This window comes from Chionomys nivalis, chromosome 9 (genome assembly GCF_950005125.1).
Source record: "Chionomys nivalis chromosome 9, mChiNiv1.1, whole genome shotgun sequence".
Classification (NCBI taxonomy): Eukaryota; Metazoa; Chordata; class Mammalia; order Rodentia; family Cricetidae; genus Chionomys; species Chionomys nivalis.
Window position 1 is genome coordinate 11,651,018 of NC_080094.1, and position 26,503 is coordinate 11,677,520.

The following is a 26,503-nucleotide window of genomic DNA, read 5'->3' on the forward strand; positions in this document are numbered from 1 at the left end:
ACGTACAAATATCTAATTACCTAATAGAAAATAGGGCAGTGTGAGATAAATGTCCTTTTTTGTTTGTTTGTTTGTTTTGGTTTTTCAAGACAGGGTCTCTCTGTAGCTTTCAAGCCTGTCCTGGAACTTGCTCTACAGACCAAGCTGGCCTTGAACTCACAGAGATCCACCTGCCTCTGCCTCCCAAGTGCTGGGATTAAAGGCACACAGGCACCAACCACTGCCTGTTGAGATGAAGATCCTTAAGAAGAAGCAAACACAATAATGCTTTACCACTCAAGGATGTTCATACTCATAGGAAGTTATACTAATGTAACAGAAAGAGTATACTAAAAGAATAAATTTGCATATTAATACCTTTTAAAAAGTGAATGTGCTGTGCGAAGGACTCCATTAATAACATGGAAATCTCCACTCTGAAAGCGATTCACCATTTCTGTCAACAAGTCAGGCCATTTCTGAGGGAAATCTTCTCTCCCTATGATGCTAATAGCGTCACTCAGCTAGGGAAGGAAAGGTTTAATTAGCAGAGAGCCTCAGAAAAGCGCACCCACCTTCATGGGCCTACAAGTAAGAAACATCACCTGCTTCTGAATCTGCTCTGGGCTGCTCAGCATCAGATGTACTATATTGGCTTTAATAGCCACTCGATCAGCCTCACAAATTTTATTTGGTTCATCTTCAACCTAAAAGAGAAACATCAACAAGTAAGTGATGCAGGATCCACATTCACATTCATCTGAGTTCACAGGTAAAAGACAATTTTTTTTTTTTTTTTGATTTTTCGAGACAGGGTTTCTCTGTAGCTTTTGCTTCCTGTCCTGGAACTAGCTCTTCTAGACCAGGCTGGCCTCGAACTCACAGAGATCCACCTGCCTCTGCCTCCCAAGTGCTGGGATTAAAGGCGTACGCCACCACCGCCCGGCAAGACAACTAATTTTTATTATCTCAGTTTACCAAGGAAAATGGAGAATGTGGCCATTCCTCAGACTCCTCCTTCAGGAATAACAAGATTTTAATAATCTGGCAAAAGCATGAACTCTTTCCTTAGAGAAATGTATATTTTGATGATACCAGAGAAGTCTATGCTGAGGGTCTATCTTTCCAAGTATCTCTTTTTCTCTTAAGCTTCATGCTTAAATTCTACATTAATTTTTTTTTCCTTTTTGGTGTTTTGAAACAGGGTTTCTCTGCGTAACAGCCCTGGCTGCCCTGGAACCTGCTCTGTAGACCACGCTGATCTTGAACTCAGAGATCTGCCTGTCTCTGCCTCCCTAGTGCTGGGATTAACGGTATGTGCCACTACCACCTGTCTTAAAATATCTTAAACTGTTTCAAAAAGAAAGAGAGGGAGGGAGGAAGAAAGGAAGGAACCAAACGTATATTCTTTTCTAAATGTAATATCTGGCATAAAAACTACTGGGCTCTCTGACTCCCTAATGACAATTAAGAATTCTGTTTCTTGCCAGGCATGGTGAATCCCAGCACTTGGGAAGTGGAGGCAGAGGCAGGTAGAACTCTGTGAGTTCGAGGTCATCTTGGTCTACAATGCAAGTTCCAGGACAGCCAAAGTTACACAGAGAAACCCTGCCTTGAAAACAAAACAAACCGAGGGCTAGAGAGATGGCTCAGAGGTTAAGAGCACTGACTGCTCTTCCAGAGGTCCTGAGTTCAATTCCCCGTGACCACATGGTGGCTCACAACCACCTGTAATAAGACTGGTGCTCTCGTATGGCTAGCAAGGAGACAGACAGAACACTGTATACACAATAAATAAATAAATCTTAAAAAAAAACCAAAAAAAACAAAAAATAATACTGGTTCTGAGCTGGAGATTGTTGAGCAGGTAAAAGCATGTACTATTCTTGCACAGTACACAGCCTTGGTTCTCAACATCCACAGTGGCTTACAACCATCTATAAATCTAGTTCCAGGGATCTGATACCCTTCTTCTGGCCTCCTTGGGTACCAAGTAGGCAAGAGGTATGCAGACATACATGCAGGAAAAACATCCACATTTTTTTTTTTTTTTTAAGAATTTTACTTCTGGGCTGGAGAGATGGCTCAGTGGTTAAGAGCACTGACTGCTCTTCCAGAGGTCCTCAGTTCAAATCCCAACAACCACATGGTGGCTCACAGCCACCTGTAATGAGATCTGGTGTCCCCTTCTGGCTTGCGGGCACACATGGAAGGAATGCTGTACACATAATATTTTTTTTAAAAAGAATTTTACTTCTTAGATGAAACATAAAAATGGACATCTGTAATTTCAGCATATAAAGGGTGACAGGTACTGCTTCACCGAAGAGTGAGTTTAAAGTCTATACTGTCCCTAAATAAAAAAATGGATGGATGGATGGAGATCGTTCAGTGAGATGGTACTGCTAACATAACAGTGAGTTTAAGGGTTAGGTTGTCCCTAAATAAATGGATGTATGGATGGAGATAGTTCAATGGGTATAAATGCTTGCCAGTCAAATGTGAGGACCTGAGTTCAATCAAGAAAATCCCCCAAATCTATGTAAGTCCAGATCTACAGCATGAACATCGATTATCCTAGTGCTACCCAGAGATGAGAGGCAGAAGCAGAAGCCCTAGAAGCCCAGGGCCAGTAGAACATGCGGAAGAAAACCAACAAAATGAACATAGAAGGTAAGGACCAAACTCAGATGCTATTCTCTGACCTCCAAATGTGTACTGTGGCCCTCTTGCACATGCACTTACACTAAGTGGCCAAGTGTGCTTGCATGTGCACGCTTGAGCCCACAGCATATGAACACGAGCGCGCATACACACACAGAGAGAGAGAGAGAGAGAGAGAGAGAGAGAGAGAGAGAGAGAGAGAGAGAGAGAGAGAAGGCTGAGAGCACGGATAATAGGAAGAATGCTTGCATAGCACACACAAAGTTCTAGGTTCAGTTTAGAGGACTAAATAAATTAGGCATGGTGATACATGCCTGGAATCCTAGCACTTAGGAAGTACAGGCAGATGGGTTAGGAATTTAAGGTTATTCTTAGGGACACAACATATTTTGAGGCCACTCTGGGCTATGTGAGACCTGGTATTAAAAAAAAAAAAAAAAAAAAGAGCTGGGCAGTGATGGTGCACGTCTTTAATTCCAGCACTCGGGAGTAGAAACAGGAAGTTCAAGGCCAGCCTGGTCTACAGAGATAGTTCCAGGACAGCCAGGGCTACACAGAGAAAGCCTGTTTTGAGGGGGGAAAAAATAGAGAGAAAGAAAGGAACATTCAGAAAATAATTTGAGGTCTAGGGTGTGGGTATATTCTGGAAAACATGACTAGGATGCATAAAACCTTAGGGTTGATCCCTAGTAACACCAAAAAGAAGGGAAGGAAGAGAGAAGGGGGGGGGGGAAAGAAGGTAAGTAGGCAGGAAGTAAGGATGATGTGGGATGCCCTTCTTTACGCTGTGATCATGTCTTATTACCACTGGCTAATAAAGAAACTGATTTGGCCAATAGGCAGAATATAGATAGGTAGGAAATCCAAACAGAGGCAGAGGGAGAAAGAAGGCAGGGTTGGGGGCTGGAGAGATGGCTCAAAGGTTAAGAGCACTGACTGCTCTGCCAGAGGTCCTGAGTTCAATTCTCAACAACCACATGGTGGCTCACAGCCATCTATAATGAGATCTGGTGCCCTCCTCTGGCATGCAAGCATACATGGAAGGAATGTTGTATACATAATAAATAAATCTTTAAAAAAAAAAAGGCAGGGTTGGGGAGAGACACCACCAGCTGGCAGGGAAACAACATGTAAGGGAACAAAATACAAGCCCAGGAGCCTCATGATAAAATATAAACTAACAGAAATGAGTTAATTTAAGAAGTAAAAGCTAGCTGGGAATATTCCTAAACCACTGGCCAAATAGTTGGTAATTAATTTAAGTTTCTGTGTGATTACTTGGGACTGGATGGCTGAGAAAGCACAGTCTCCAATTACAGAAGGAAGATTTCAGTTTACATGTAAGCTAATCAGCATGTGATTAAAATCTATAGATTTGTCAATGCATGTTAAGTAGTCATCTTGTGTTGTTGGGGGGTTTACTTGTTTTTTGAGATAGGGTCTCTATGTAGCTCTGGCTGGTCTTGAATTAAAAAGAGTTTCACCTGCCTGTCTCCCATGGATGCAATAAAAGGCACATGCCATCATGCTTGGTCTATCAAGAGTTACCTTTAAAAGCAACAATTTGATTCTCATCTTAAAGATCTGTCCTATGAAAACTATGAAAACTGTCTGTTACTAGTTAAGAGTATACTCAGAGGTACACCTCTTAAAGATTACCATAGGGGTTGGAGAGACGGTTCAGTTCCCAGCAACCAACCACAAGGTAGCTCACAACCATCAATAATGAGATCTTAATATAATGAGATCTGGTGCCCTCTTCTGGTGTGCAGGCACAACACTATACATAATAAATAAATAAATCTTAAAAAAGATATTATAGACACTCTTGTGGTTTTACAGACAGAGACAAACACTAAGGATGCTGAGGCACAAGGAATCCTCATGAGTTTGAGGACTGCCTATGCTACAAAAAGAGACAGCCTCAAAAAGTCCTTCCATCCCTCCTACCCTATAGAAAAGCTAGCATGCCTGCAAACTGCATTGTCTTTCTAAGATTCAAAATTATTTCTTCACTACACAGAACAATATTTAATGAATAATATAAACTTTAATTGCATCCAAAATGGGGCATGTATTCCCACATAGAACCTGAGAAAGCTTAAAAGAAAAAGTTCCAAACACACAAATATAGTGATATTCTGTTTATAATTTATATATATTTATAACATTAAGAGCTTGCCTCAAGATCAGAGTGCAAAGCTAGCCTCACTAGTCAGTTATACAGGCCAGACAGTGGTGGTGCACACTTTTAATCCCAGCACTAGAGAGGAATATAAAGTGGCATGAAACAGGAAGGTGCTCTTCTCAGTCTAAAGATTTCATAGAGGGGCTGGAGAGATGGCTCAGAGGTTAAGAGCACTGGCTGCTCTTCCAGAGGTCCTGAGCTCAATTCCCAGCAACCACATGGTGGCTCACAACCATCTAAAATGATATCTGGTGCCCTCTTCTGGGGTGCAGGTACATATGCAGGCAGAATGCTGTACACATAATAAATAAATCTTAAAAGATTTCGTAGAGGTAAGAGCTCTCTAGTGTTTGGCTGCTTTGCTTCTCTGGGTTCTCTGTAAGAGCAGTAAGTATTCTTAAACTGCCAGGCCATCTTTACAGACCTGTTTTATAAATTATTATGTCATCAACCCAAAAGACTGTAAATAAGAATTTTATCTTTTTTTTTTTAAAGATTTTATTTATTTATTATGTATACAACATTCTGCCTCCATGTATGTCTACAGGCCAGAAGAGGGCACCAGATCTCATTACAGATGGTTGTGAGCCACCATGTGGTTGCTGGGAATTGAACTCAGGACCTCTGGAAGAGCAGCCAGTGCTCTTAACCACTGAGCCATCACTCCAGCCCCAAGAATTTTATCTTTAGACAACACACACTATAAACAAATATTTAGGTAGGTAGGTAGGTAGGTAGGTAGGTAGATAGATAGACAGACAGACAGACAGACAGACAGTGATACAGTGAGTTCCAGACCAGCCAGGCCTACACAGTAAGATCCTGTTGTGAAATAATAAGTGAACGAATAAGGAAATCTTAATTACTTTAAATTTTACTTTTTTTGAGATGGGATTTCACTGTGCTACCCGGCTGTCAAGACCTTAGTATCCTTCTGTTTCAACCTCAGAATCTGGAGTTACAGAAACATAACACATACCCATCTTAAACTCCTTTAATTATCCATTTAAACTGTCTTCCCATCCTAGGTCTGTCTCTTAACTCTCTTAACAACCTGAGTAATAATAAAGTTTAAGAAAGTTATGTGGAGCTGGGTGGTGGTGGCGCACGCCTTTAATCCCAGCACTCGGGAGGCAGAGGCAGGCAGATTTCTGTGAGTTCGAGTCCAGCCTGGTCTACAAGAGCTAGTTCCAGGACAGGAACCCAAAGCTACGGAGAAACCCTGTCTCAAAAAAAAAAAAAAAAAAAAAAAAGAAAGTTATGTGGAACTTAAATAACAGGAGTTTTGGAGAAAGAGCCTGTTTATCATGAATCTACATCTGAACATACTAAGAGAATTTATATAAACCATACCAAATATACGAGTATTTAATTTTGTATAGCCAAAATACTTACAATTCTCCAGTTTCTTTTAATGTAGTTCTTGAAGGTTACTGAAGCACATACTTTTATGACGTTATCCTGTGACTTTTCCAGTAATGTTAAAAGCAACAGTGGGTAATTCTGATTTCCTTCTACAGATTCAAGAAATTTCTCAGCTGTGAAAGAATTTTCATGTTAGACTTGTTATAATAAAAACATTTACACTCTATACTTGTAATGAACTATGTCTTTATTTAAAGTATAAAAATAAGGCGGTGGTGGCGCACGCCTTTAATCCCAGCACTTGGGAGGCAGAGGCAGGCGGATCTCTGTGAGTTGGAGGCCAACCTGGTCTACAAGAGCTAGTTCCAGGACAGGCTCCAAAGCTAGAGAAACCCTGTCTTGAAAAACCAATAAACAAACAAACAAACAAACAAATAAATAGGGCTGGAGAGATGGCTCAGAGGTTATGAGCACTGACTGCTCTTCCAGAGGTCCTGAGTTCAAGTCCCAGCAACCACATGGTGGCTCACAACCATCTGAGATCTGGTGCCATCTTCTGGCCTGCAGGTGTACATGCAGGCAGAACACTATACATAATAAATAAAACAAGCCAGGCGGTGGTGGCGCACGCCTTTAATCCCAGCACTTGGGAGGCAGAGGCAGGTGAATCTCTGTGAGTTCAAGACCAGCCTGGTCTACAAGAGCTAGTTCCAGGACAGGCTCCAAAGCCACAGAGAAACCCTGTCTCGAAAAAAAATCAATCAATCAATCAATAAATAAATAAAATAAAAAATAAAGTATACACTCGGGAGGCAGAGGCAGGCGGATCTCTGTGAGTTCGAGGCCAGTCTGGTCTACAAGAGCTAGTTCCAGGACAGGAACCAAAATCTAAGGAGAGACAGAGAAACCCTATCTCGAAAAACCAAAAAAAAGGCAAAATCTAAGGAGAAACCCTGTCTCGAAAAATCAAAAATAAATAAATGAATAAATAAATAAATAAGATATTTTAAAAAGGGAAAGATTAGATGATGAATGATGGTCAAGATTTAAACTGAGCTCCTAGGAGAGGGTCTAGGCCAATCCAGGCTAAGAATTGAACTTCAGGCCAACTGGAGCTACAAAATGAGATCTGTCTTACAAACAAAACAAACCAGATACATAGATAAAAACCAACCAACAAACCACTGCAAAGATTAAAACATTTTTCCTACAGGGTAACATTTGTGTTAGTCATTAGTTTTACACATAGTATTAGATGAAATGTATACCAAAGCCTTTGTTTTCAAATGACCTCAACTCAATTCTCCCACATTTATGGATGGCCTACTCAGATGATTGCCCACCCAAAGTTGCTGCTTCCCAAGAAAGTACTAGATGTTACTGTAAGTTACACATCATGCTGCCTTCCACAAACATTATTAGATTATTAAGATTATTTATATGAACAGCTATTACCAGTGAGCTAAACTGTCACTATCACCCAGAAAGCCTGTGACTATTAGCTCATCTAAGATCACAAAACTAAGACAAAAGATTTTTCCTTCTTTTAAAAAAGACTTATTTATGCTCCAGATTAATGGTATACACACAGTTTTGATCTCAGCACTTGGGAGGCAGAGGCAGGTGGGTCTCTTTGAGCTCAAGGACAACCTGATCTACACACTGAGATCCTATCTCAAACAAATAAAACCAATCACCATAGCAACCCTGATGTCAGCATCAACCCTGATCACAGGCACTGCAGCCTGGCAGGTAGACAGAGGGAGACTGCCAATCACTGTGTTCTTCATCCCCCCCCCTTTTTTTGCATTTATCTATCACAAACCTCTAGTTTAATTAATTACTCCTACAAATATAGTATCATGCATGAATTCCCCTAGTCCCTTCCTAGGATTTAAAGCCTCCTAAATCAGTTCTTTTGACTCTTAATGCTGCCTGGGAGTCTTTCTAACCATGCCTTCCTGGGTCCATAAAGCAAGCTGACAAGTGTTATTTTGGGTAGTTCTCATCTGTTTTGATGGCCCTGAGAAATTCAAGCCTTGTAACTTTGCTATTACCAGAGAATAGCCATTGTGTGTGGGTGTATATATAAACTGGAAGCTTTGCAGCATAAGAGAATAAAGAAACTAGCATGAAGAAGTACAGAGTGAGATTCATTTTTTGCCCTCTGATCCCAAGCCTTCTGCTGGCTGTAGATTTCTTTTCTGAACCTTGAAGAGTGCCTTGGGACTGGACCTCAAAGGCTCTCGTTAGTCCTCTGCCACAAATACACTGTGACATATTATCTTATCTGTCCACCTACTCTAAATTAATTAATTAAAACTTTCCCATGTTGACATGTATCTGCATAATCAAGAAACCTCAGCCGGGCGGTGGTGGCGCACGCCTTTAATCCCAGCACTTGGGAGGCAGAGGCAGGAGGATCTCTGTGAGTTCGAGACCAGCCTGGTCTACAAGAGCTAGTTCCAGGACAGGCTCCAAAACCACAGAGAAACCCTGTCTCGAAAAACCAAAAAAAAAAAAAAAAAAAAAAAGAAACCTCAAAAGTCTTCCAATTCCAGGCTCCAGGCTGGGGAGATGGTTCCATCAGTACAGCAGTAAGCACGGTGATGACCAGAGTTTGTCCTATAACCCTAGTGTTTGAAAGACAGAGACATGAGGATCTGTGGGGCTCACTGGGTAGCAAGCCTAGCCAATGGATAAGTTAGGTTCAGTAAGAGATTCTGTCTCAAAAAAGGTGGTGCACGCCGGGCGGTGGTGGCGCACGCCTTTAATCCCAGCACTCGGGAGGCAGAGGCAGGCGGATCTCTGTGAGTTCGAGACCAGCCTGGTCTACAAGAGCTAGTTCCAGGACAGGCTCCAAAAAACCACAGAGAAACCCTGTCTCGAAAAACCAAAAAAAAAAAAAAAAAAAAGGTGGTGCACGCCTTTAATCCCAGTACCTGGGAGGCAGAGGCAGGCGGATCTGAGTTTGAGGCCAGCCTGGTCTACAGCAGAGTGAATTCCAAGACAGTCAGAGCTACAGAGAAACCCTATCTCAAAAAGCAAAACAAAACAAAACAAAAGGTGTGACAGAGGTAGAAACTTGGTGCTGACCTCTGGCCTCCATAGACAACAGAGTCTTCCAAAATCTATACACATCCATACAGCTGTTGCCTTCTAATAAGAGTTGGGATCCAGCACACAATGTGTCTTTATCACATCATAAAGATACAGACAGTCTAGCAAGCACGGAGCCTTGGATTCCATTCTCAGCACTGAGACAAGGGGGTGGTAGGTCTGGTCAGATACACACAGACTTCTTTTATCAATCTTTAAAAAATTTGCTTCCTAGAAACAGCAGTTTATTTCTATACTCTGTACTACATAAAGCTTTAGCATCCTAACATTAAAAGAACATGTTAAATTTTTTTCTTTTTTTGTAAGTGTTGACATAGGCTTTCTGGGAAATTCTAAGATTAAAGCAACTAATTTTCTTTTATTCAGGAACACATCAGGACATCAGTGTGACTTCTCAGAAAAACAGACTGGCCATGGAGGTGGCTCACTTAGGTAAGTGATTGTCACTCAAGCATATGGACCTGAGTTCCATTCCCATGGCTGTAATCCCAGGGCTATTCAATTAAGAACAGGTGGATCCTTGGGCTTGCTGGCCTGGATGGCCAAATCACTGAACTTCTGGTTCAGAGATCCTATCTGAAAAAATATCATGGAAAGGAATCAGAAAGCTGGCAGAGCAATTAAGAAGAGCCCTTGCTTCTCTTCCAGAGGACCAAAGTTCAATTCCTAGTACCCATGTGGTATCATACAACCATCTGTAACTCCAGCTCCAAGAGATAAAATTCCCTCTTCTAGTCTCCTTGGGCACCAGGCACACTCATAGTGTATATGCACACAAATTCAGTGCATATATACAAACACAGGAAAAACAGGTATACACATAAATCTTTTTAAAAAAGAGGAAGATAGCCAACATTTACTTCTGGTTTATGCATGTGCAAGCATGCACGCGCACACACACACACATATATACACAGAGATATCACAAAGGATGGGGTGATAAAGAGAAGGGTAGTCAGATACGGGGGGGGTATATGTTCAAAGTACATTATGTACTGGCTTGAAATGGCTTTGATAATCCTGTATAACTAGAAAAAGACATCATACGAACTTCTCTAGAATAGATAAAGCTAGGGATCTAATTCAAAAGTAGTTCCTGGCACTAGATTTCTTACCCAGCAGGGGGAATATGGCATGGACACAAACCACCCAGATAGTCACAATTCTATATTTTTTTTTTACAATTTTTCCCTCCACTCATGATGTTAATATTTGTGTCTTCATATCCTCTGAAGATAAACCCCCTCCACAAGCATGACATTATTATGTTCTGAACAAGGTTGGGGCATTTCTGGTTCACACAGAGTGGTATCAAAGATTACCAACTGTCCATAAGATCTTTCTGAACCACCACATTTCCAAAGTCTTTTGAAGTTGGCTGTCATCATTCAAAAATAAGGATAATTCATATCCTTATTTTTCAGGCAACGTTGCAAATGTGACCATATAAAACTGATTTGCATCATCCTTAGGGTTAACATATCCCAAACAAATCAGGTGGTGGTAACATACTCCTTTAATTCCAGTGCTTGGGAGGCATAGGCAGGTGGACTTCTAAATTTGAGGCCATTCTGGTTTACAGAACGAGTTCCAGGGCAGCCAGGGTTACACAAAGAAACTCTGTCTCAAAAAACAAAAACAAAAAAATATTCCAAACAATTACCTTTCCTTAACAAGGACACATATTTACATTCCAACCTGGCTAGAATCCCTTCATTTACTTTTGTATCTGACTCTTATGAACATCTGAGGTTGAAATTCCAAGTTTATGCAAGTTACTCTATGTCTCTGACAAGACTAATTAAAAGGATCTTGGTACTTGATTTCATTCATGTAATCACCTTTTGGGAATTACCCCTATCTTGATGCCTTTATGGTTATGCACCTAAACTTGGCAGATTTAAATAAGATTTTCAGAAAGTTCATGAGACAAAGTTTTCTAAACACACTAGCATTTTTTTTTTTTTTTTTTTTTTTTTTTTTTTTTTTTTTTTTTTTTTGGAGCCTGTCCTGGAACTAGCTCTTGTAGACCAGGCTGGTCTCGAACTCACAGAGATCCGGCTGCCTCTGCCTCCCGAGTGCTGGGATTAAAGGCGTGCGCCACCACCGCCCGGCACTAGTATTTTTTTTAAACCAGAAGATGTCAAATAAAACCTACTTTACAACAAATATTCCACCATGTGTTATAGCTACTGTAAACAGTCAACCATGTCACATGAGCCAGCCCTGAGAAAATAAGCAAACACACACACTTTTAATTATTCGTTTACTGATTGATTGATTGATTGGTTTTTCAAGACAGAGTTTCTCTGTAATTTTGGTGCCTGTCCTGGAACTAGCTCTTGTAGACCAGACTGGCCTCGAACTCACGGAGATCCACCTGCCTCTACCTCCCAAGTGCTGGGATTAAAGATGTACACAATCACTGCCCAGTCTCTTTATTATTATTATTATTATTATTATTATTTTTTTTTTTTTTTTGGTTTTTTGAGACATGGTTTCTCTGTAGCTTTGGAGTATTATTTTTTTTTAATTTACCATCAGGTAGACTGCACAAAAGCACAAAAGGTTTGTGCCATGTGTCTCAAAGAATGAATCAACTAAAGACATCTTTACCTGGACGTCTAATAGCAGGATCAGGATCCAAGGTTTTCTTCAAATACTCTGTTAGTGTCTGCAAATTTGCATCACTGAGCTCCATTGCTCTGTATCTAAAATTTAAAAACAGTCCGATAAGTGATCAATTGAGGAGAAAGTAAATGAATGATTATGAATGAAGAACATAAATGAATCTTTTTGTTACTGTTTTTTTCTATTTTGCTTTAGGCAGGTGAGTCTAGACCACTGTTAGCAGCAGGTCAGCCCCAAACTCATTAGACCAGGTGGCCTTGAACTTGTGCCATAATTCTGCTTCTGTATCTTTATAAACTCCATGAATCAGCACACTCGTCTATGAATACTTTTATATCACAACCCTTTTCTAAAATTATACAGTTTGGCCGGGCTGTGGTGGCGCACGCCTTTAATCCCAGCACTCGGGAGGCAGAGGCAGGCGGATCTCTGGGAGTTCGAGGCCAGCCTGTTCTACAAGAGCTAGTTCCAGGACAGGAACCAAAGCTACAGAGAAACCCTGTCTCGAAAAACAAAACAAAACAAAAAATCAAAGTAAAATTATACAGTTGGAGTGGGGTTTTTTTTCTTAAATGAAGTGGTAGGGGCAGGATCTTTGAAACAGGGTTTCCTATAGACCAGTCTAACTCTGAACTAGGTATTTAGCTGATGATGACCCAAACCTTTATAAAAAAAAAAAAAAAAAAGTTAAAATTTTGTTTATCTGGGTGTTTTGCTTGTATGTATATATGTGTCTGCAGGACATACATGATGAAAAGAGAGAACTCCTGCAAGTTGTCTTCGGACCTCTACATGACACAGCACACTTGCTTCCTATTCATGCCACTCCACACACATCAAAGTAAAATGTAAACCGGGCAGTGGTGGCAACCACCTTTAATTCCAGCACTTGGGAAGCAGAGGCAGGCGGATTTCAATGGTCTCAGAAAACCTCTCTCTGCCTCCCCAGTGCTGGCAATTAAAGGCCTAACACCTTTTTCTTAAAGCTTAAACCAAAACTAATCTTGCCTGGAACAATAATAATCAAAAAGAGACCATACACACATACACACATACATACACACACACACTCACACATACACGTACCCAACAATATGCTGGAAAATTTAAAAATAGGGGTTGGGCAGATAGTTCAGCAGTGCTTGTACACTACTAATCCTGCAGAAGATCTATTTCAGTTCCCAGTACCCATTCATCAGGCAGCTTAAACATCTATAATTCCAGCTCCAACAGATCTGATATATTCTTCTGGCACACACAGTCACATGAGCATACACATAACTATTTTATTAATTAAACATAAAATGAGGGGCTGGAGAGATGATTTAAGAGATTAAGGGCACTGGCTGTTCTTCCAGAGGTCCTGAGTTCATTTCCCAGCAACCACATGGTGGCTCACAACCATCTGTGATGAGATCTGGTGCCCTCTTCTGGTATGCAGACATACATGCATGCAGAACACCGCATACATAAAAAAATAAATAAAAAATTTAAAAAAACCATAAAATGAATTACAAAAAAACAAGTGTACAGGCAAGAAGATTTGGGGGAATCTAGGTTTGATCCCTGGAACTCATGTAAGAGGGGGAAAAAACCACATACACACAAAATTATCCTTTGATACCTATATGACATAGAATGTGATCCCCAAATATTTATTTAAAAAGACCAATGAAATAGCTATGTAAGTTAAGGCACTTTCTACTAAGCCTGATCAGAAGCAACACAGTAAAGAAGAGAACCAATTCCCTCAACTTGCCCTAAATTCCACACATATGCCATAGCATGTGCATGGATATGCACACAAACAGAAAATTTTTTTTTTGTTTTTTATGTTTTTGTATTTTGAGACAGGGTTTCTGTGTGTACCCCTGGCTGTCCTGGAACTCACTTTGTAGACCAGGATGGCCTCAAACTCAAGAGATCCGTCTGCTTCTGCCTCCAGAATACTGGGATTAAAGGTGTGCACCACTACTGCTAGACTGAGAAAAAAAATTAATTCTTATAATTCTCCTGTGCTAGAAATGAACAAATGCTAAACACACATACATTCCACTGAACTACATCCCCAGTCCTCACATTACAAAGCTAAATAAATGGCTGACATAGATATAGCTGATAAAGAAAAACACAGCCCAGGAAACTGCAGAGCATGTGACCACGGTCAACAATAGTGACTTTAGGCACAGAGAATAGATTTTAAGCGTTCTAACACATAAAACAGGAGGCTAACTAGAAGAATGAGCACTTGAGACTCTGGGTTCAGTCATACCACTTAGATTACAAAAGAGCTGTTAAGGCTGCAGGTGATTTCTAAAACCGGACTAGTGATGGATGCAGAGTAGTTAACTATTAAACTCAGTGGAACAGTGCATTTAAAATAGATGAATTCTATGGTAGATATAACATACCTCAATAAACCTTTTAAAAACCCACTTTTGGGGACAGCAAGATGGTTCAGTAGGTAAAAAGCACTTGCTGCTCAAATCTGAATTCCATCCAAACCTCACATAAGGGTGGAAAAAACTACACCCAACTGTCCTCGGACATGCACGCCATGACATAGGGTCTACCCCACTCCACCCCACCCATCATACACACAAAATAAATAAAAGTAAAAAGTGAAATAAAAAACCATACTTCTGTTTAGATTATGTTGCTGGTAGCTTGTAGACCCCAACACATGCTAGCAAACTGAGAAACGTAGCCTTTCCTGGGAAATCATACACCAAATTATCCTTAGGCTGCAGAGGAAAAAAAAATAGTTCAACTGGGCAGCCTTTAGTCCCAGCATTCAGGCAGCAGAGGCAGGCAGATCTCTGTGAGTTTGAGGCCAGCCTGGTCTACAAAGCGAGTTCCAGGACAGAGAAACTCTGTCTCAAAAAATAACAAATCTTTATAAATTCAATAAAGCTAAGTAGGAAAATGTCAAGCACACCATGATTCAAATTACATTAACTATACATAACTAATTTTACTTAATTTTGTGTAAGTAGAAGGGAACTAAAGAAATGGCTCAACACTGGTCTCTCTTTCTGGAAGACCCGGTTTTAATTCCCAGGACCCATGACAGTTCACTATTATAATTCCAGTGTTAGCGGAAACGACACCCTCTTGCCTCCTCAGACCTATACACACAATGAACAGACATACATTCAGGCAAATACCCATATACATAAAAATAAATCTCTGAAAAGAAAGGGGAAAAGAGTGGTATGATCTATTTATATGGTGGATACAGGGATTTTCATTGTCTTCCTAGTGGACTATAATTATTTTATATATTACATTCACAATCATAAAGTTTTAAATAGTTTTTTATTACTGATTTGTTTATTTATTGAGAAAGGGTGTCGTTTAGCCCAGTCTGGCCTCAAGCTTCGAATATAGCCTTGGATGATCTTGAACTTCCCAAGAGCTTGGATCACAGGTGTGTGCCACCATGCCTGGTTTGTGCAGTGTTGGGGACGGAACTCGGCTCTATATATGCTAGACAAGTTTTCTACCAACTAAGGCACATCTCCAGCCCTATAGTGACCTTGTCTCAATAAATAATCATAGTTGACCTTGAATTTTCTTCCCGCTCAGCTACCAGAAGAGCACCCAGAAGACACAATTTAAGAAACCAAACCTGGCCAGGCGATGGTGGCGCACGCCTTTAATCCCAGCACTCGGGAGGCAGAGGCAGGCAGATCTCTGTGAGTTGGAGACCAGCCTGGTCTACAGAGCTAGTTCCAGGACAGGCTCCAAGGCCACAGAGAAACCCTGTCTCAAAAAACAAAAAACAAAAAAAAAAGAAACCAAACCTGTAATCCCTTCTGCAGACTCAAAATCCCTCAATCAGTAAACTGAAAGGATTTCAGTTTCTTACAGACCTATTGTAATCTCTCTCTAGAGTCCCAACCCCCCCCCAATCAATTAATGGAAAGGGTTTTGTTTTTGTTTCTTACAAGTATGTGTCAAACTCATCTGGCAACAAAATCTGACCTCAAAGACCAACAAGATGGCTCAAAGGGTAAAGGTGCCTGTCAACAGGCCTGATGATCTGAGTTTTACTCTTAGTACCCATGAAGTGGGAGTAAAGAGACTGACTCAAGAGTTGTCCTGACTTCCGCACATGCACCATGCCACCACAAATACATATGCACACCCACTATCTATCTCCAAAAACAATTAAAAAAAAAATCTTGGCCTAGACTGCCTAAGACTACAAATATAATTAATAATCTAGTTTAGTACACCAATTTGTTTCACTAAAGAAATAATGTGTTGGTGGATGGTAGTGGTGCATGCCTTTAATCCACGTACTTGGGAGGCAGAGGCAGAACTGTGACTTCAAGGCCAGCCTGGTCTATAGAGCCAGTTCCAGGATAGCCAGGGCTACACAAGGAACCCCTCATACCCGATCCCACCCCACCCTGAAAAAAAGAAAAGAAATAACATGTCTGATGAGATAGTGAGCAGGCAAAATGTTGGCATGTAGTGGAAGGAGAGAACAGATTCCCCTTGACCAACTTCTACACATGCACTGTGGCATACCTCCCAATAAATAAATAGAGAGAAAAAGATCATGCCTGTTTGTAAGTGCTACCCTAAACCCCACAAGGTATGTGGGGTAAAAAAATATATTCACATGCATGTCAAAAAAACCTAAATTCTGAGAAACATTGTCCTCTGGAGTAAAAATGTAAAAGGGATCTACAGGCAGCACTTAACAGCTAGGAAAGTTACTGGAATATGAAGTCACCCAAGATTTACTAGGACTGAGTCCTGATTGAATATGAAGAATTGGAATCATCTTCCAAAGGAAAATACTATGAGTTCAGTACCAGTGCTAGGAAGATGCGAATATTAAGTAGGAGATTAACACTAGAACTACTGGTCCCTAGAAGCCAGCTGTTTCAGAACTTAAAATTTATTAATGGGAGCCACTAAAGAGTTCTTTGATTTTTTAAAATTTACTTATTTTATGTGCATTGGTGTCTTGACTTCTTGTATTTCTGTGTGAGGGTGTCCAATCCTCTGGAACTGAAGTTACAGTTGTGAGCAGCCATGCAGGTGCTGGGAATTGAACCTGGGTCCTCTAGAAGAGTAGTCATTGCTCATAACTACTGAGCCATTTCTCCAGTCCTTTTGATTGCTTTTTTTTTTTAAAATGAGGTCTCACTGTGTAGCTCTGGGTGTTCTGAAACTTACTACGTAGACCACCCTGGCCTTGAACGCACAGAGATCCACCCACCTATGCCTGTTGAGTGCTAGGACTAAAGATATATGTCACTATGCCCAGCTCACTAGAGATTTTTCAAGTGGGTGAAATTTAATTACAGCAGAGATTTTGGAACTTTGAGCTGGTAATAATTTGCAAAACAGAGGTTAAGGCCGTTCAGACAGTATTTTTAAAGCGGGAGGGGGTAATTTCTATGAACTACTCATACAGTGCTAGGTGATTTATTTGCTTTACCATTTATTTGTCTTTTGAGACAAGATTTTTCTGTGTAGCCTTGGCTGTCTTAAACTTGCTCTGTTCACCAGATTAGCCTTGAACTCACAGAGATCTGCCTGCCTCTGCCTCTCAAGTGCTGGAATTAAAGGTAGGTGTGCGCCACCATCACTTGGCACCATTTTCAAACAATAAAGAAGGAAACTCAGGGGCTAATTTACATGCCCACATTGATAAGACCTGCCTGATCCATTAACACTTTTTCTGCTCACAAGGCAGCCTCTGGATGGAAATGACAAGGCTGAACTGAGAGCAGGGTGTTTAAACGAGGGCAGCCTAGAAGCCAGGGAAATGGAGCAGCAGTCAAGGAGGATGATGAGATACCAACAGCACTTTTCTGAAGAATTAAAAAACCTTTCCACCAATGTTTTGTTGAGACAAGGTCTCACAAAATGACCTTGAATTTATAACAACTCGCCTAAGTGTTGAGATTACAAGTATAATCATAATCACAGTACTACCACCGTCTGCTAAGCTTTCACCTTGATATACACTCTGAAAAAGTGAAGCAGACAAGGATTCCTATCTAATGTACTTTCTCAGCGCATTTCCCAACAGCCAGAACCCAAGACCTTCAAAAACAAAACAAACAAACAAAAAACTATGCTGTTTGTATTCTTACCTTAATCCTTTCCCCTTAGCTATAAAAGGATTTATCCCAAGGGAAGTCAATACTGAGCTTGAGGATGGGTGGCCAGACCCAACACGGGGCACAGGCACAGGTACAAGTTATGGCCCACAAGTTTGATACACAACCTTGGGATCGCTGTCACCCACAATGCTGAGCTTATAGGCATTCATGCCCTACCTGACTTTAAATGAGTGCTATGAATCTGAGTTATAGTCCTTGTGTTTGCTCTGCTGAATCGTTTACCAGCCTCTAGAAAAAAAAGCAAAAGCAAAAAAACAGCCAGGCAATGGGAGGCAGAGGCAGATCTTAGTGAGTTTGAGGTCTACCTACCCAAGAGCAACTGCCAAAAAGACAAAACGACAGCCTACAGAATGGGAAAAGAACTTTACCAACCCCACATCAGACAAGAGGGCTGATCTCCAAAATATTCAAAGAACTCAAGAAATTGGCCATCAAAAGAACAAATAATCCAATAAAAAATGGAGTATAGACCTAAACAAGAGAACTCACAACAGATGAATGTAAAATGGCTGAAAGACACTTAAGGAAATGCTCAACATTCTTAGCCATCAGAGAAATATAAATCAAAACAACCCTGAGATTCCATTTTATACCTGTAAGAATGGCCAAGAACAAAAACACTGATGACAACTTATGCTGGAGAGGATGTGGGGCAAAGGGGAACACTTCTGCACTGCTGGTGGGAGTGCAAACTGGTACAGTCACTGTGGAAATCAGTATGGTGATTTCTCTGAAAATTAGGAAACAACCTTCCTCAAAACCCAGCAATACCACTTTTGGGTATATACCCAAAGGATGCTCAATCGTGCCACAAGGACATGTGCTCAACTATGTTCATAGCAGCATTACTTGTCATAGCTAGAACCTGGAAACAACCTAAATGCCCCTCGACCGAAGAACAGATAAAGAAGATGTGGTACATTTACATGATGGAGTACTACACAGCAGGAAAAAAATGACATCTTGAAATTTGCAGGCAAATGGATCAATCTAGAAAACATCATATTGAGGGAGGTTACCCAGACCCAGAAAAACAAACATCTTATGTACTCACTCATAACAGGCTTTTAAACATAAAGCAAAGAAAAACCAGCCTACAAGTCACAATCACAGAGAACGTAGACAACAAAGAGGACCCTAAGAGAGATATACAAGGATCTAATCTACATGAGAAGTAGAAAAAGACAAGATCTTATGAGTAAACTGGAAGCGTGGGGATCATGGAAGAGGGCAGAAGGGGAGAGGGGAGGAAGGAAAGGGAGTGGAGAAAAATATATAACTCAATAAAAACAATAAGCCGGGCAGTGGTGGCGCACGCCTTTAATCCCAGCACTCGGGAGGCAGAGGCAGGCGGATCTCTGTGAGTTCAAGACCAGTCTTGTCTACAAGAGCTAGTTCCAGGACAGGCTCCAAAGCCACAGAGAAACCCTGTCTTGAAAAACCAAAAATAAAAAATAAAAAAATAAAAACAATAAAAAGTTTTTGGTGTTGGGGAGATGGCAGTTAAGAAGAGCACTGGCTGCTTGCTTTAGTATGCTTTCTATTGCTGTGGTAAATACCACGCTCGAGCTTGGCACTCACCTTTAGTCCCAGTACTCAGAAGGCAGAGGCAGGTGAATTTCTTGAGTTCAAGGTCAGCCTGGTCTACAAAGTTCTAGGACAGCCAGAACAAAACAGAGAAACTGGGTCTCAAAAAACAAGAACAAGATATTGTTGTAATAAGAGCAGCGGCGGGGCTCGGCAGGGCTGCGTCCCTGGCACCCAGCCGCCCGCATGGCTAGCTTATGTCCCGAAATAATTACACAGAAACTGTATTCTTTTAAACACTGTTTGGCCCATTAGCTCCAGCCTCTTATTGGCTAGCTCTTACATATTGATCTAACCCATTTCTAATATTTTGTGTAGCACCACTAGCTGGCTTACCAGGAAAGATCTTAACCTGTGTCTGTCTGGAGTGGAAGAATCATGGCGACTCACTGACTCGGCTTCTTTCTCCCAGCATTCTGTTCTGTTTACTCCACCCACCTAAGGGTTGGTCTATCAAATGGGCCTAGGCAGTTTCTTTATTAATTAACCAATGAAAGCAACAGATTAATACAAGACCCACCTCCATCAAGATATCATGCTCAAAAAGCAACATGGGAAGAAAGAGTTTATTTTATCCCTATTGTAATATATCAGGTTGGGGAGTCAGGGCAGGAACTCAAGGCAGGAACCTGGAGGTAAGAAATGAAGCAAAAGGCACATGCTTCTAATCCCAGCACTCAGGTGGATCTTTGTCTACAGAGAGAGTTTCAGGTCAGTCAGAACTATTACACAGAGAAACCCTGTCTCTAAAAACAGAAAACAAACAAACAAAAAAAGTGAAACAGCAGAGGCCATGTAGGAGTGCTATTGATTGGCCTGCTCAGTTTGCTCTTATACAACCTGTCTAGAAGTGGCACCACCAATAGTAGGCTAGGCCCTTCTATATTAATCACTCATCAAAAAACCTGGCAACCTGATGGAGACAACCTATCAACTAAGGCTCCCTCTTACCCAATGACTCTTGCTTAGTCAAAGAACACAGTGCTTTAAGAGGAGGACCTTGATTTGTTCCTAGTACCCACACTGCAACTCACACCTGTCTCCAACTCCAGTTCCAGGGAATTTTATGCCCTTTCTGGTATCCTCAGGCATAAGGCACACATACCCGTGGTGCATGAAGACAAATACTCATACACAGAAAATATATACACACCTTTTAAAAAAATCTTGAATGAGGAGCTGAAAGTCTAGCCTCTTCCTATAGGTCCTCAGTTATAAATGAAGGTTTTGGGAATAAATACTATATCCCAAGGGCTATCTCACAGACACCCATAATAAAATGATCCAAGATGTTTGTCTTTTCCTCAGATATGTCTACTGCACTAAGAGAAGCCATTTCTGGGGAGAGGGAAAGAAACCCAATATGAAAACCCATAGTACACATTTAAGGGTATACTTACCCTTGCCTTAAAATTTTTACAAATTTATGTGTATATCTCTCTCTCCATGTTTCTGATTTTATGTATGTACACCTGAGCGCAGATGCCCAAGGAAACCAGAGGCCATCAGATTCCCTGAAGCTAGAAGTAGAGGCAATAGTAAGCCACCTGTGAGTTACTGGAAACCTACCTCAGGTCCTCTGCAAGGGGAATACATGCTTTGACTGCTAAGCCATCTCTCCTGTCCCCCAAAATTTCACCATATGCATTTATTGTGTGCCACATCATATGTGCAGAAATTGGAAGACAATGTGCAGAAGTCAGTTCTCTCCTTCCACCATGTGTATCCCAGGGAACGAACCCAGGTTGTCTAGCTAGGTATGGGTTACTACTTACCCTCAATCCATCTTGCCTACCCTATCCTTAGCTTTTTTAAAAGAACAGTATTAAGTACACTTCAAGAGAACAACAGAACGTTGGACAGTAACTTGAGTACCTACTACTGTCTTTCTCTGCTTCTACTCACAGTAATCCACCACTCTATCAAATAAATCCACACTCCTTACACTACCTACAAAGTCCCATGAGATCTCTCTTCTTCAAACTTACTGGATTTTCCTATAATATCCCAACATTCCCTTAGTTTCTGTCCTTGAAAATTTGCATGCTATTCCCTCTGCCTGAAATACGGTTCCCTCACTTTTCCCTAGATACTCTCTGTTCAAATGCCACCTGTTCAGAGACTTCTGTCACTTGTCACTATCTGAAATAATCTAATTCGTGTTCTCTCCCCCAACTAAAAAATGAGGTCCCCAAAGAGAGAAACCGTGTCCATTTTTGCCCCTTCACTGTATCCCTAGGGATTAAGTAGAATGAAGCTATTAAACAAATAAAACAATAAATCAATTCCACAATTAGAGTACTGTTCGCTCACACACCCAATCCCGGGTGGAGAATGGTTTCCCAAATCCCAACTAGAAATCTAAGCAGCCCAGAGGAGGGAAAAATTCCTATGTGCACATGGAACGGTGAAAAAGGGTTGAGTGTGGTAGCCTCCATTTGGAGAAAGATGAATCTGGGGCCAGCTTGGGCTATGTAAGACCCTTTATCTAAAACTTAAAAAAAAAAAAAAAAGGCCTTCCATGTCTTTATGAAATAACAACAGGGGCTTCCATCATGTGGCACGCGTACGTGGGACACAGCAACAAACAAGAAAGGTTATTCTCGAAGGGTTTACATCAGAGCAGACGAAAAAGACGAGGAACAAGCAGTAAGAACTACCTATAAGGTCAGTGCAATCTGGGTGCTGAGAGCCGAGAAGTGAGAACGGATGCCTAGGAGGGGAACCTGAAAGGCACGGAGGCAGCCTCCAGCCTCGCCCAGACCTAAGATCACGGAAGGCGGGGACGTCCGCAGCAGGACGGGGCCGAGAATCTTAAGAGCAGGCCAGCATGGCTACAACGCCGCTGGAGAGGAGGATGGGAGGCGGGCGGCAGCTCAGGTGAGCCCTCTGGGAAGCACAGCCAGCCATCGGGGGGAACCGTGAAGCCACATCACCCAGGGTGCAAGGGTTTGAGGTGCGGGTAAAAACGCCATCTCAGGAGAGATCGCCCAACCTCTGCGGGAACACGGGACCCACCCCCGGCATCACATCACCAAAACACGAAAATTTTCGTAGAGCGGCAACGACTGGCGGTGAATTACACGGCTAGGGAGACACACTAAGTGTGCAGAGGCCAGATTTTCCAACTCGAAAGCCGGTGTGCCCCAGGAAGGGGGAACCCCATTTGACTGTACTAGGAGCACGAACGACTCAGCCAGGCGAGACCCGAGGCCCAGGTCCACTGTGGTGGAGACCGAAGGCCCGCGAAGCCTCCTTCCAACCCAGGACCCGACCCACTCGGCCAACTCAGGCCTCGGCGCCCAACACCGTTCACACAGCGGGCCACGGCGCGCCGAGAACGGACGCGCGGGCGCGACCAATCAGCGGACGCCTACGGAGCGAAGGGCGGCGGCACGGCCAACCAGCGCGGCACTGGAGGGGAAGGGGCGGGAGCTGCGGAAGCTCGCGTGAGGCCGAGCCTCGGGCTGCCCTCGCTTCCCGGATCGGTCAGGCCCGGCCCTGAGGCGGCGTGCGGGGAGGTGCCGGCGCGCGGCCTCCAGCAGAGGCCCGGACTCACTTCCCAGAGCTCGTCCCCCGCCCTCAGCCGCGCCCCTGCAGCCACCCTGCTCACTCCGTGCCTCACCTCGTGCGGACACCGAGACCGAGACGGGAATCCCAAGCGAGAGCTGCAGCCGACGCTACCCACTCCTGCCGCTGCTCCGCCTCACATTCAAACCCCAGCAAAATGGCGCGGCGGCAAAGGTGGCGGTCACAGCGCATGTGCGAGCGAGGCCGAGACAGGGGGCGGGGCCAGGGATAGTTTTGGTTCCACCCCTACTGGAAGGGCCAATCGGAACCCCGCTCTGGTCTGCGGTGACGTCGCAAGACACCGTGCCCTTTGACGCACGCTGCTGGTTTGGATTTCTGAGCTCAGACCGTGGCGTGTTCTACAAGTGGCTCTTAATGGCTCTTAACTGTTGGATGGACTGTGCTCGTTCCCGTTAGAGAAGGGAGAGACCGTCCATCCTAAGACAAGCAGAATAACCGAATGAGTAAGAATTTCAAGCTAAGGGATAGCCGCGCAATTAAGACATAAAACTAGCCTGTGCCGCCTGACTAGTAATCCCGCAGAAGGGAAGTCAGATACAGGAAGATCCCTGGGGCTAGTTGGCCGGCCAGCCTAGCTAATCCGTGAGCTCCTGTTTCCATAAGAGATCCTGCCTCAAAAACTAAAGTTGGGAGGAACTGAAGCTGACGCGCGCGCGCGCACACACACACACACAAAACACAGGATTTTAGACAGAAGCTGGAGATGATAGCACGTGCTTGTTATCACTTGGCACGTAAGAGGCAGAGGCAGGAGAATCACCATATATTTGAGCCCAACGTGGTCTACATAGTGAATTTGAGGCCAGTCAGAGCTAGGGAGTGAGATCCTTTCTCAAAATATTTTTTTCAGGTGATGTAACCGGTGGCAGCTTGAAGATAACTGGGATGAGCAGGGGAGGCCCCTGGACAAGAGAAAACATTACCTTTTTAAAAGCCAGGAGACAGCGGTGTGATGTCGGCCTGACAAGCACTGGGCAGAGTAGCTGTTGGAAGCCAGCCTGAGCTAGACTTCGGGCTAGTGAAATGTAATAAGAAAAGATCAGGGCCAAATGCGGGGTGGGGGACACGGACTCAGCAGTCAGCTCAGCTTCCTTTCTCTGTTCCTCCCAGCTCCAAGCTTACCTCCATTTCGCAGCATTGATATTTGCTGCTACCCGGATGCTCTTCTAGATCCAACAAAGCCTGGCACCCTTTGCAGGTTGCAGGACAATGACAGCTCCCCAGGGATGCTTTACCCCTCTGAAACTGTCCACTCCACCTTAACTTGAACTCGACAGCACACCATATAGCCCTTAAAAGACTGCTCAACTTTACTTGAATTTCAGGGAACACTTATTTTTATAATGGATATTAATTGAGATCATTAATAACCCTAAGAAAGCATAATTTATATAAGGTTCCCATTAAGCTGGGCATATTTTGTTTTGGTTTTGGATTTTCTAGACAGGCTTTCTCTGTAGAATGCTGGCTGTCCTGGAACTCACTCTGTAGACCAGGCTGATCTCAAACTCACAGAGATTCACCTGCCTTTGCCTCCTGAGTGCTGGGATTAAAGGTGTGTGCCACCACCACCCAGCTGGATGTTCTGTGTCTTATCTAGCAGGCTTGATTTCATTATATCGTTCTTATTGAAAATGTTTTTAAAGATTTGTTTATGTAGGGGGAGGGGTACATGGGTGCGTGGTGCACGTGTGAAGGTCAGAGTACAACTAGTGAGAGTCAGTTTTCTCCAGCTTGTAGATTCGAGGGGTTGAACTCAGGTCCTCAGTCTTGGCAGCAAGCGCCTTTACCCTCAGAACCAGCCCTCATTATGCCTTCTGTCTGGTATTTATAGGTCTCTGCAATTAATTATCACCCACCAGCCCAAGAACTCCTATGAAAGTGCTCAGGGCTTACTACTATTGTTATAACTGTGACCCCCCTCCCAAACCTAGCCCAACCTAGCTGTTCAATAAAGATGTGTTGAATACTTTTTTAAAATAATATTTACTTCTTTTTATTTTCTGTGCACCATGCATACAGTGCCCGAGGAGGGCAGAAGTAGGCGTTTGTTCCCCTGGACCTGGAGGTTAAGGATGCTTATGAGCCACCATGTGGAAGCTGGGAACTGAACCTGGGTTCTCTGGAAGAGCAGTCAGTGCTTTTAACTGCTGAGTCCCGTCTCTGGCCCTGTGTGTTGGGTATTCACACAGGAATAGGTGAAATGCCATGTACAAATACAGCACATTTACTGTTGCGGCATTAATACAGATGATTGTCGCTGGAGCTGGAACTTGATGTCTCATTCCTGCTAGCAAGCACTCTGCCACTGAGCTACACCACCAGCCCATAAACAATTATCTTAATCATACTAACCTACTTCTCCCGAACAACTATTTTCTTTTCTAGCCCTGGGAAGTAGAAAGCTAATGAGTTGCTGTCTTTCATCTTTGAGGGCCGTTCCTAAGGCCTGGAGCTACAACTCAGTGACAGAGCAGGCCCTGGATTTTGTTAGAAACATAAGTACAAGGTTCTGAAGTCAGAGACCGCCCCTCCAGTTGAAATGTCTCAACAAGGCAAATTTTTACTTTGATTTGGAGTCTAGACCAGTGATTCTCAGTCTTCCTTATGTTGTGACCCCCAAACATAAAATTATTTTCTTTACTACTTCATAACTGTGATTTTGCTACTGTTATAAATTGTAAGGTAAATATCTGTGGTTTTTGATGGTCTCAGGCAACCCCTGTGAAAGGGTCATTGGAGCACCAGGTTGAGAACCGCTGCTCTAGGCTATGGATTCTAGAGTGTGTTGCTCACAGAAGAGCAAGCAAGGGGTAGCAGGCAGTAAGTGTGCTACATTTTCTTTCTTTTTCTTTTTTTTTTGGGGGGGGCGGTTTCGAGACAGGGCTTCCCTGTGTAGTTTTGGTGACTGTCCTGGAACTAGCTCTTATAGACCAGGCTGGCCTCAAACTCACCTGCCTCTGCCTCCCAAGTGCTGGGATTAAAGGCTCGCGCCACAGCTGCCCAGCATGTGCTATGTTTTTAATTCTGTGCAAGTGGTAGCTGTGTCTTTTCCTCATTGGCTGGGGTCTGACCACACATTCTTTCTCCACTGGCTAGTTTCAAAAGGAACTGAAGAGTCAGGCAAGGTGGCACACACCTTTAATCCAAATTGAAGTCAGTTTAGTCTGTAGAGCGAGTTCCAGAACAGCCAGGCCTAAACAGAGAAACCTTGTCCCCAAAAATA

General features: G+C 42.7%; 1 protein-coding gene across 1 annotated transcript in view; it reads right to left on the reverse strand.

The window, feature by feature from the left end:
• Positions 1-23,430, reverse strand: part of Cse1l (chromosome segregation 1 like) — a 49,963-nt gene extending 26,533 nt beyond the window's left edge. Inside the window, exons 1-5 of the mRNA XM_057781805.1 lie at positions 23,312-23,430; positions 11,933-12,027; positions 6,227-6,369; positions 585-686; positions 358-503 (exon numbers count right to left, since the gene is read on the reverse strand). Coding sequence (XP_057637788.1) covers positions 358-503; positions 585-686; positions 6,227-6,369; positions 11,933-12,017 — 476 coding nt within the window. The 5' untranslated portion in view covers positions 12,018-12,027; positions 23,312-23,430. The remainder of the gene's footprint in view (positions 1-357; positions 504-584; positions 687-6,226; positions 6,370-11,932; positions 12,028-23,311) is intronic.
• Positions 23,431-26,503: the final 3,073 nt, after the last annotated feature.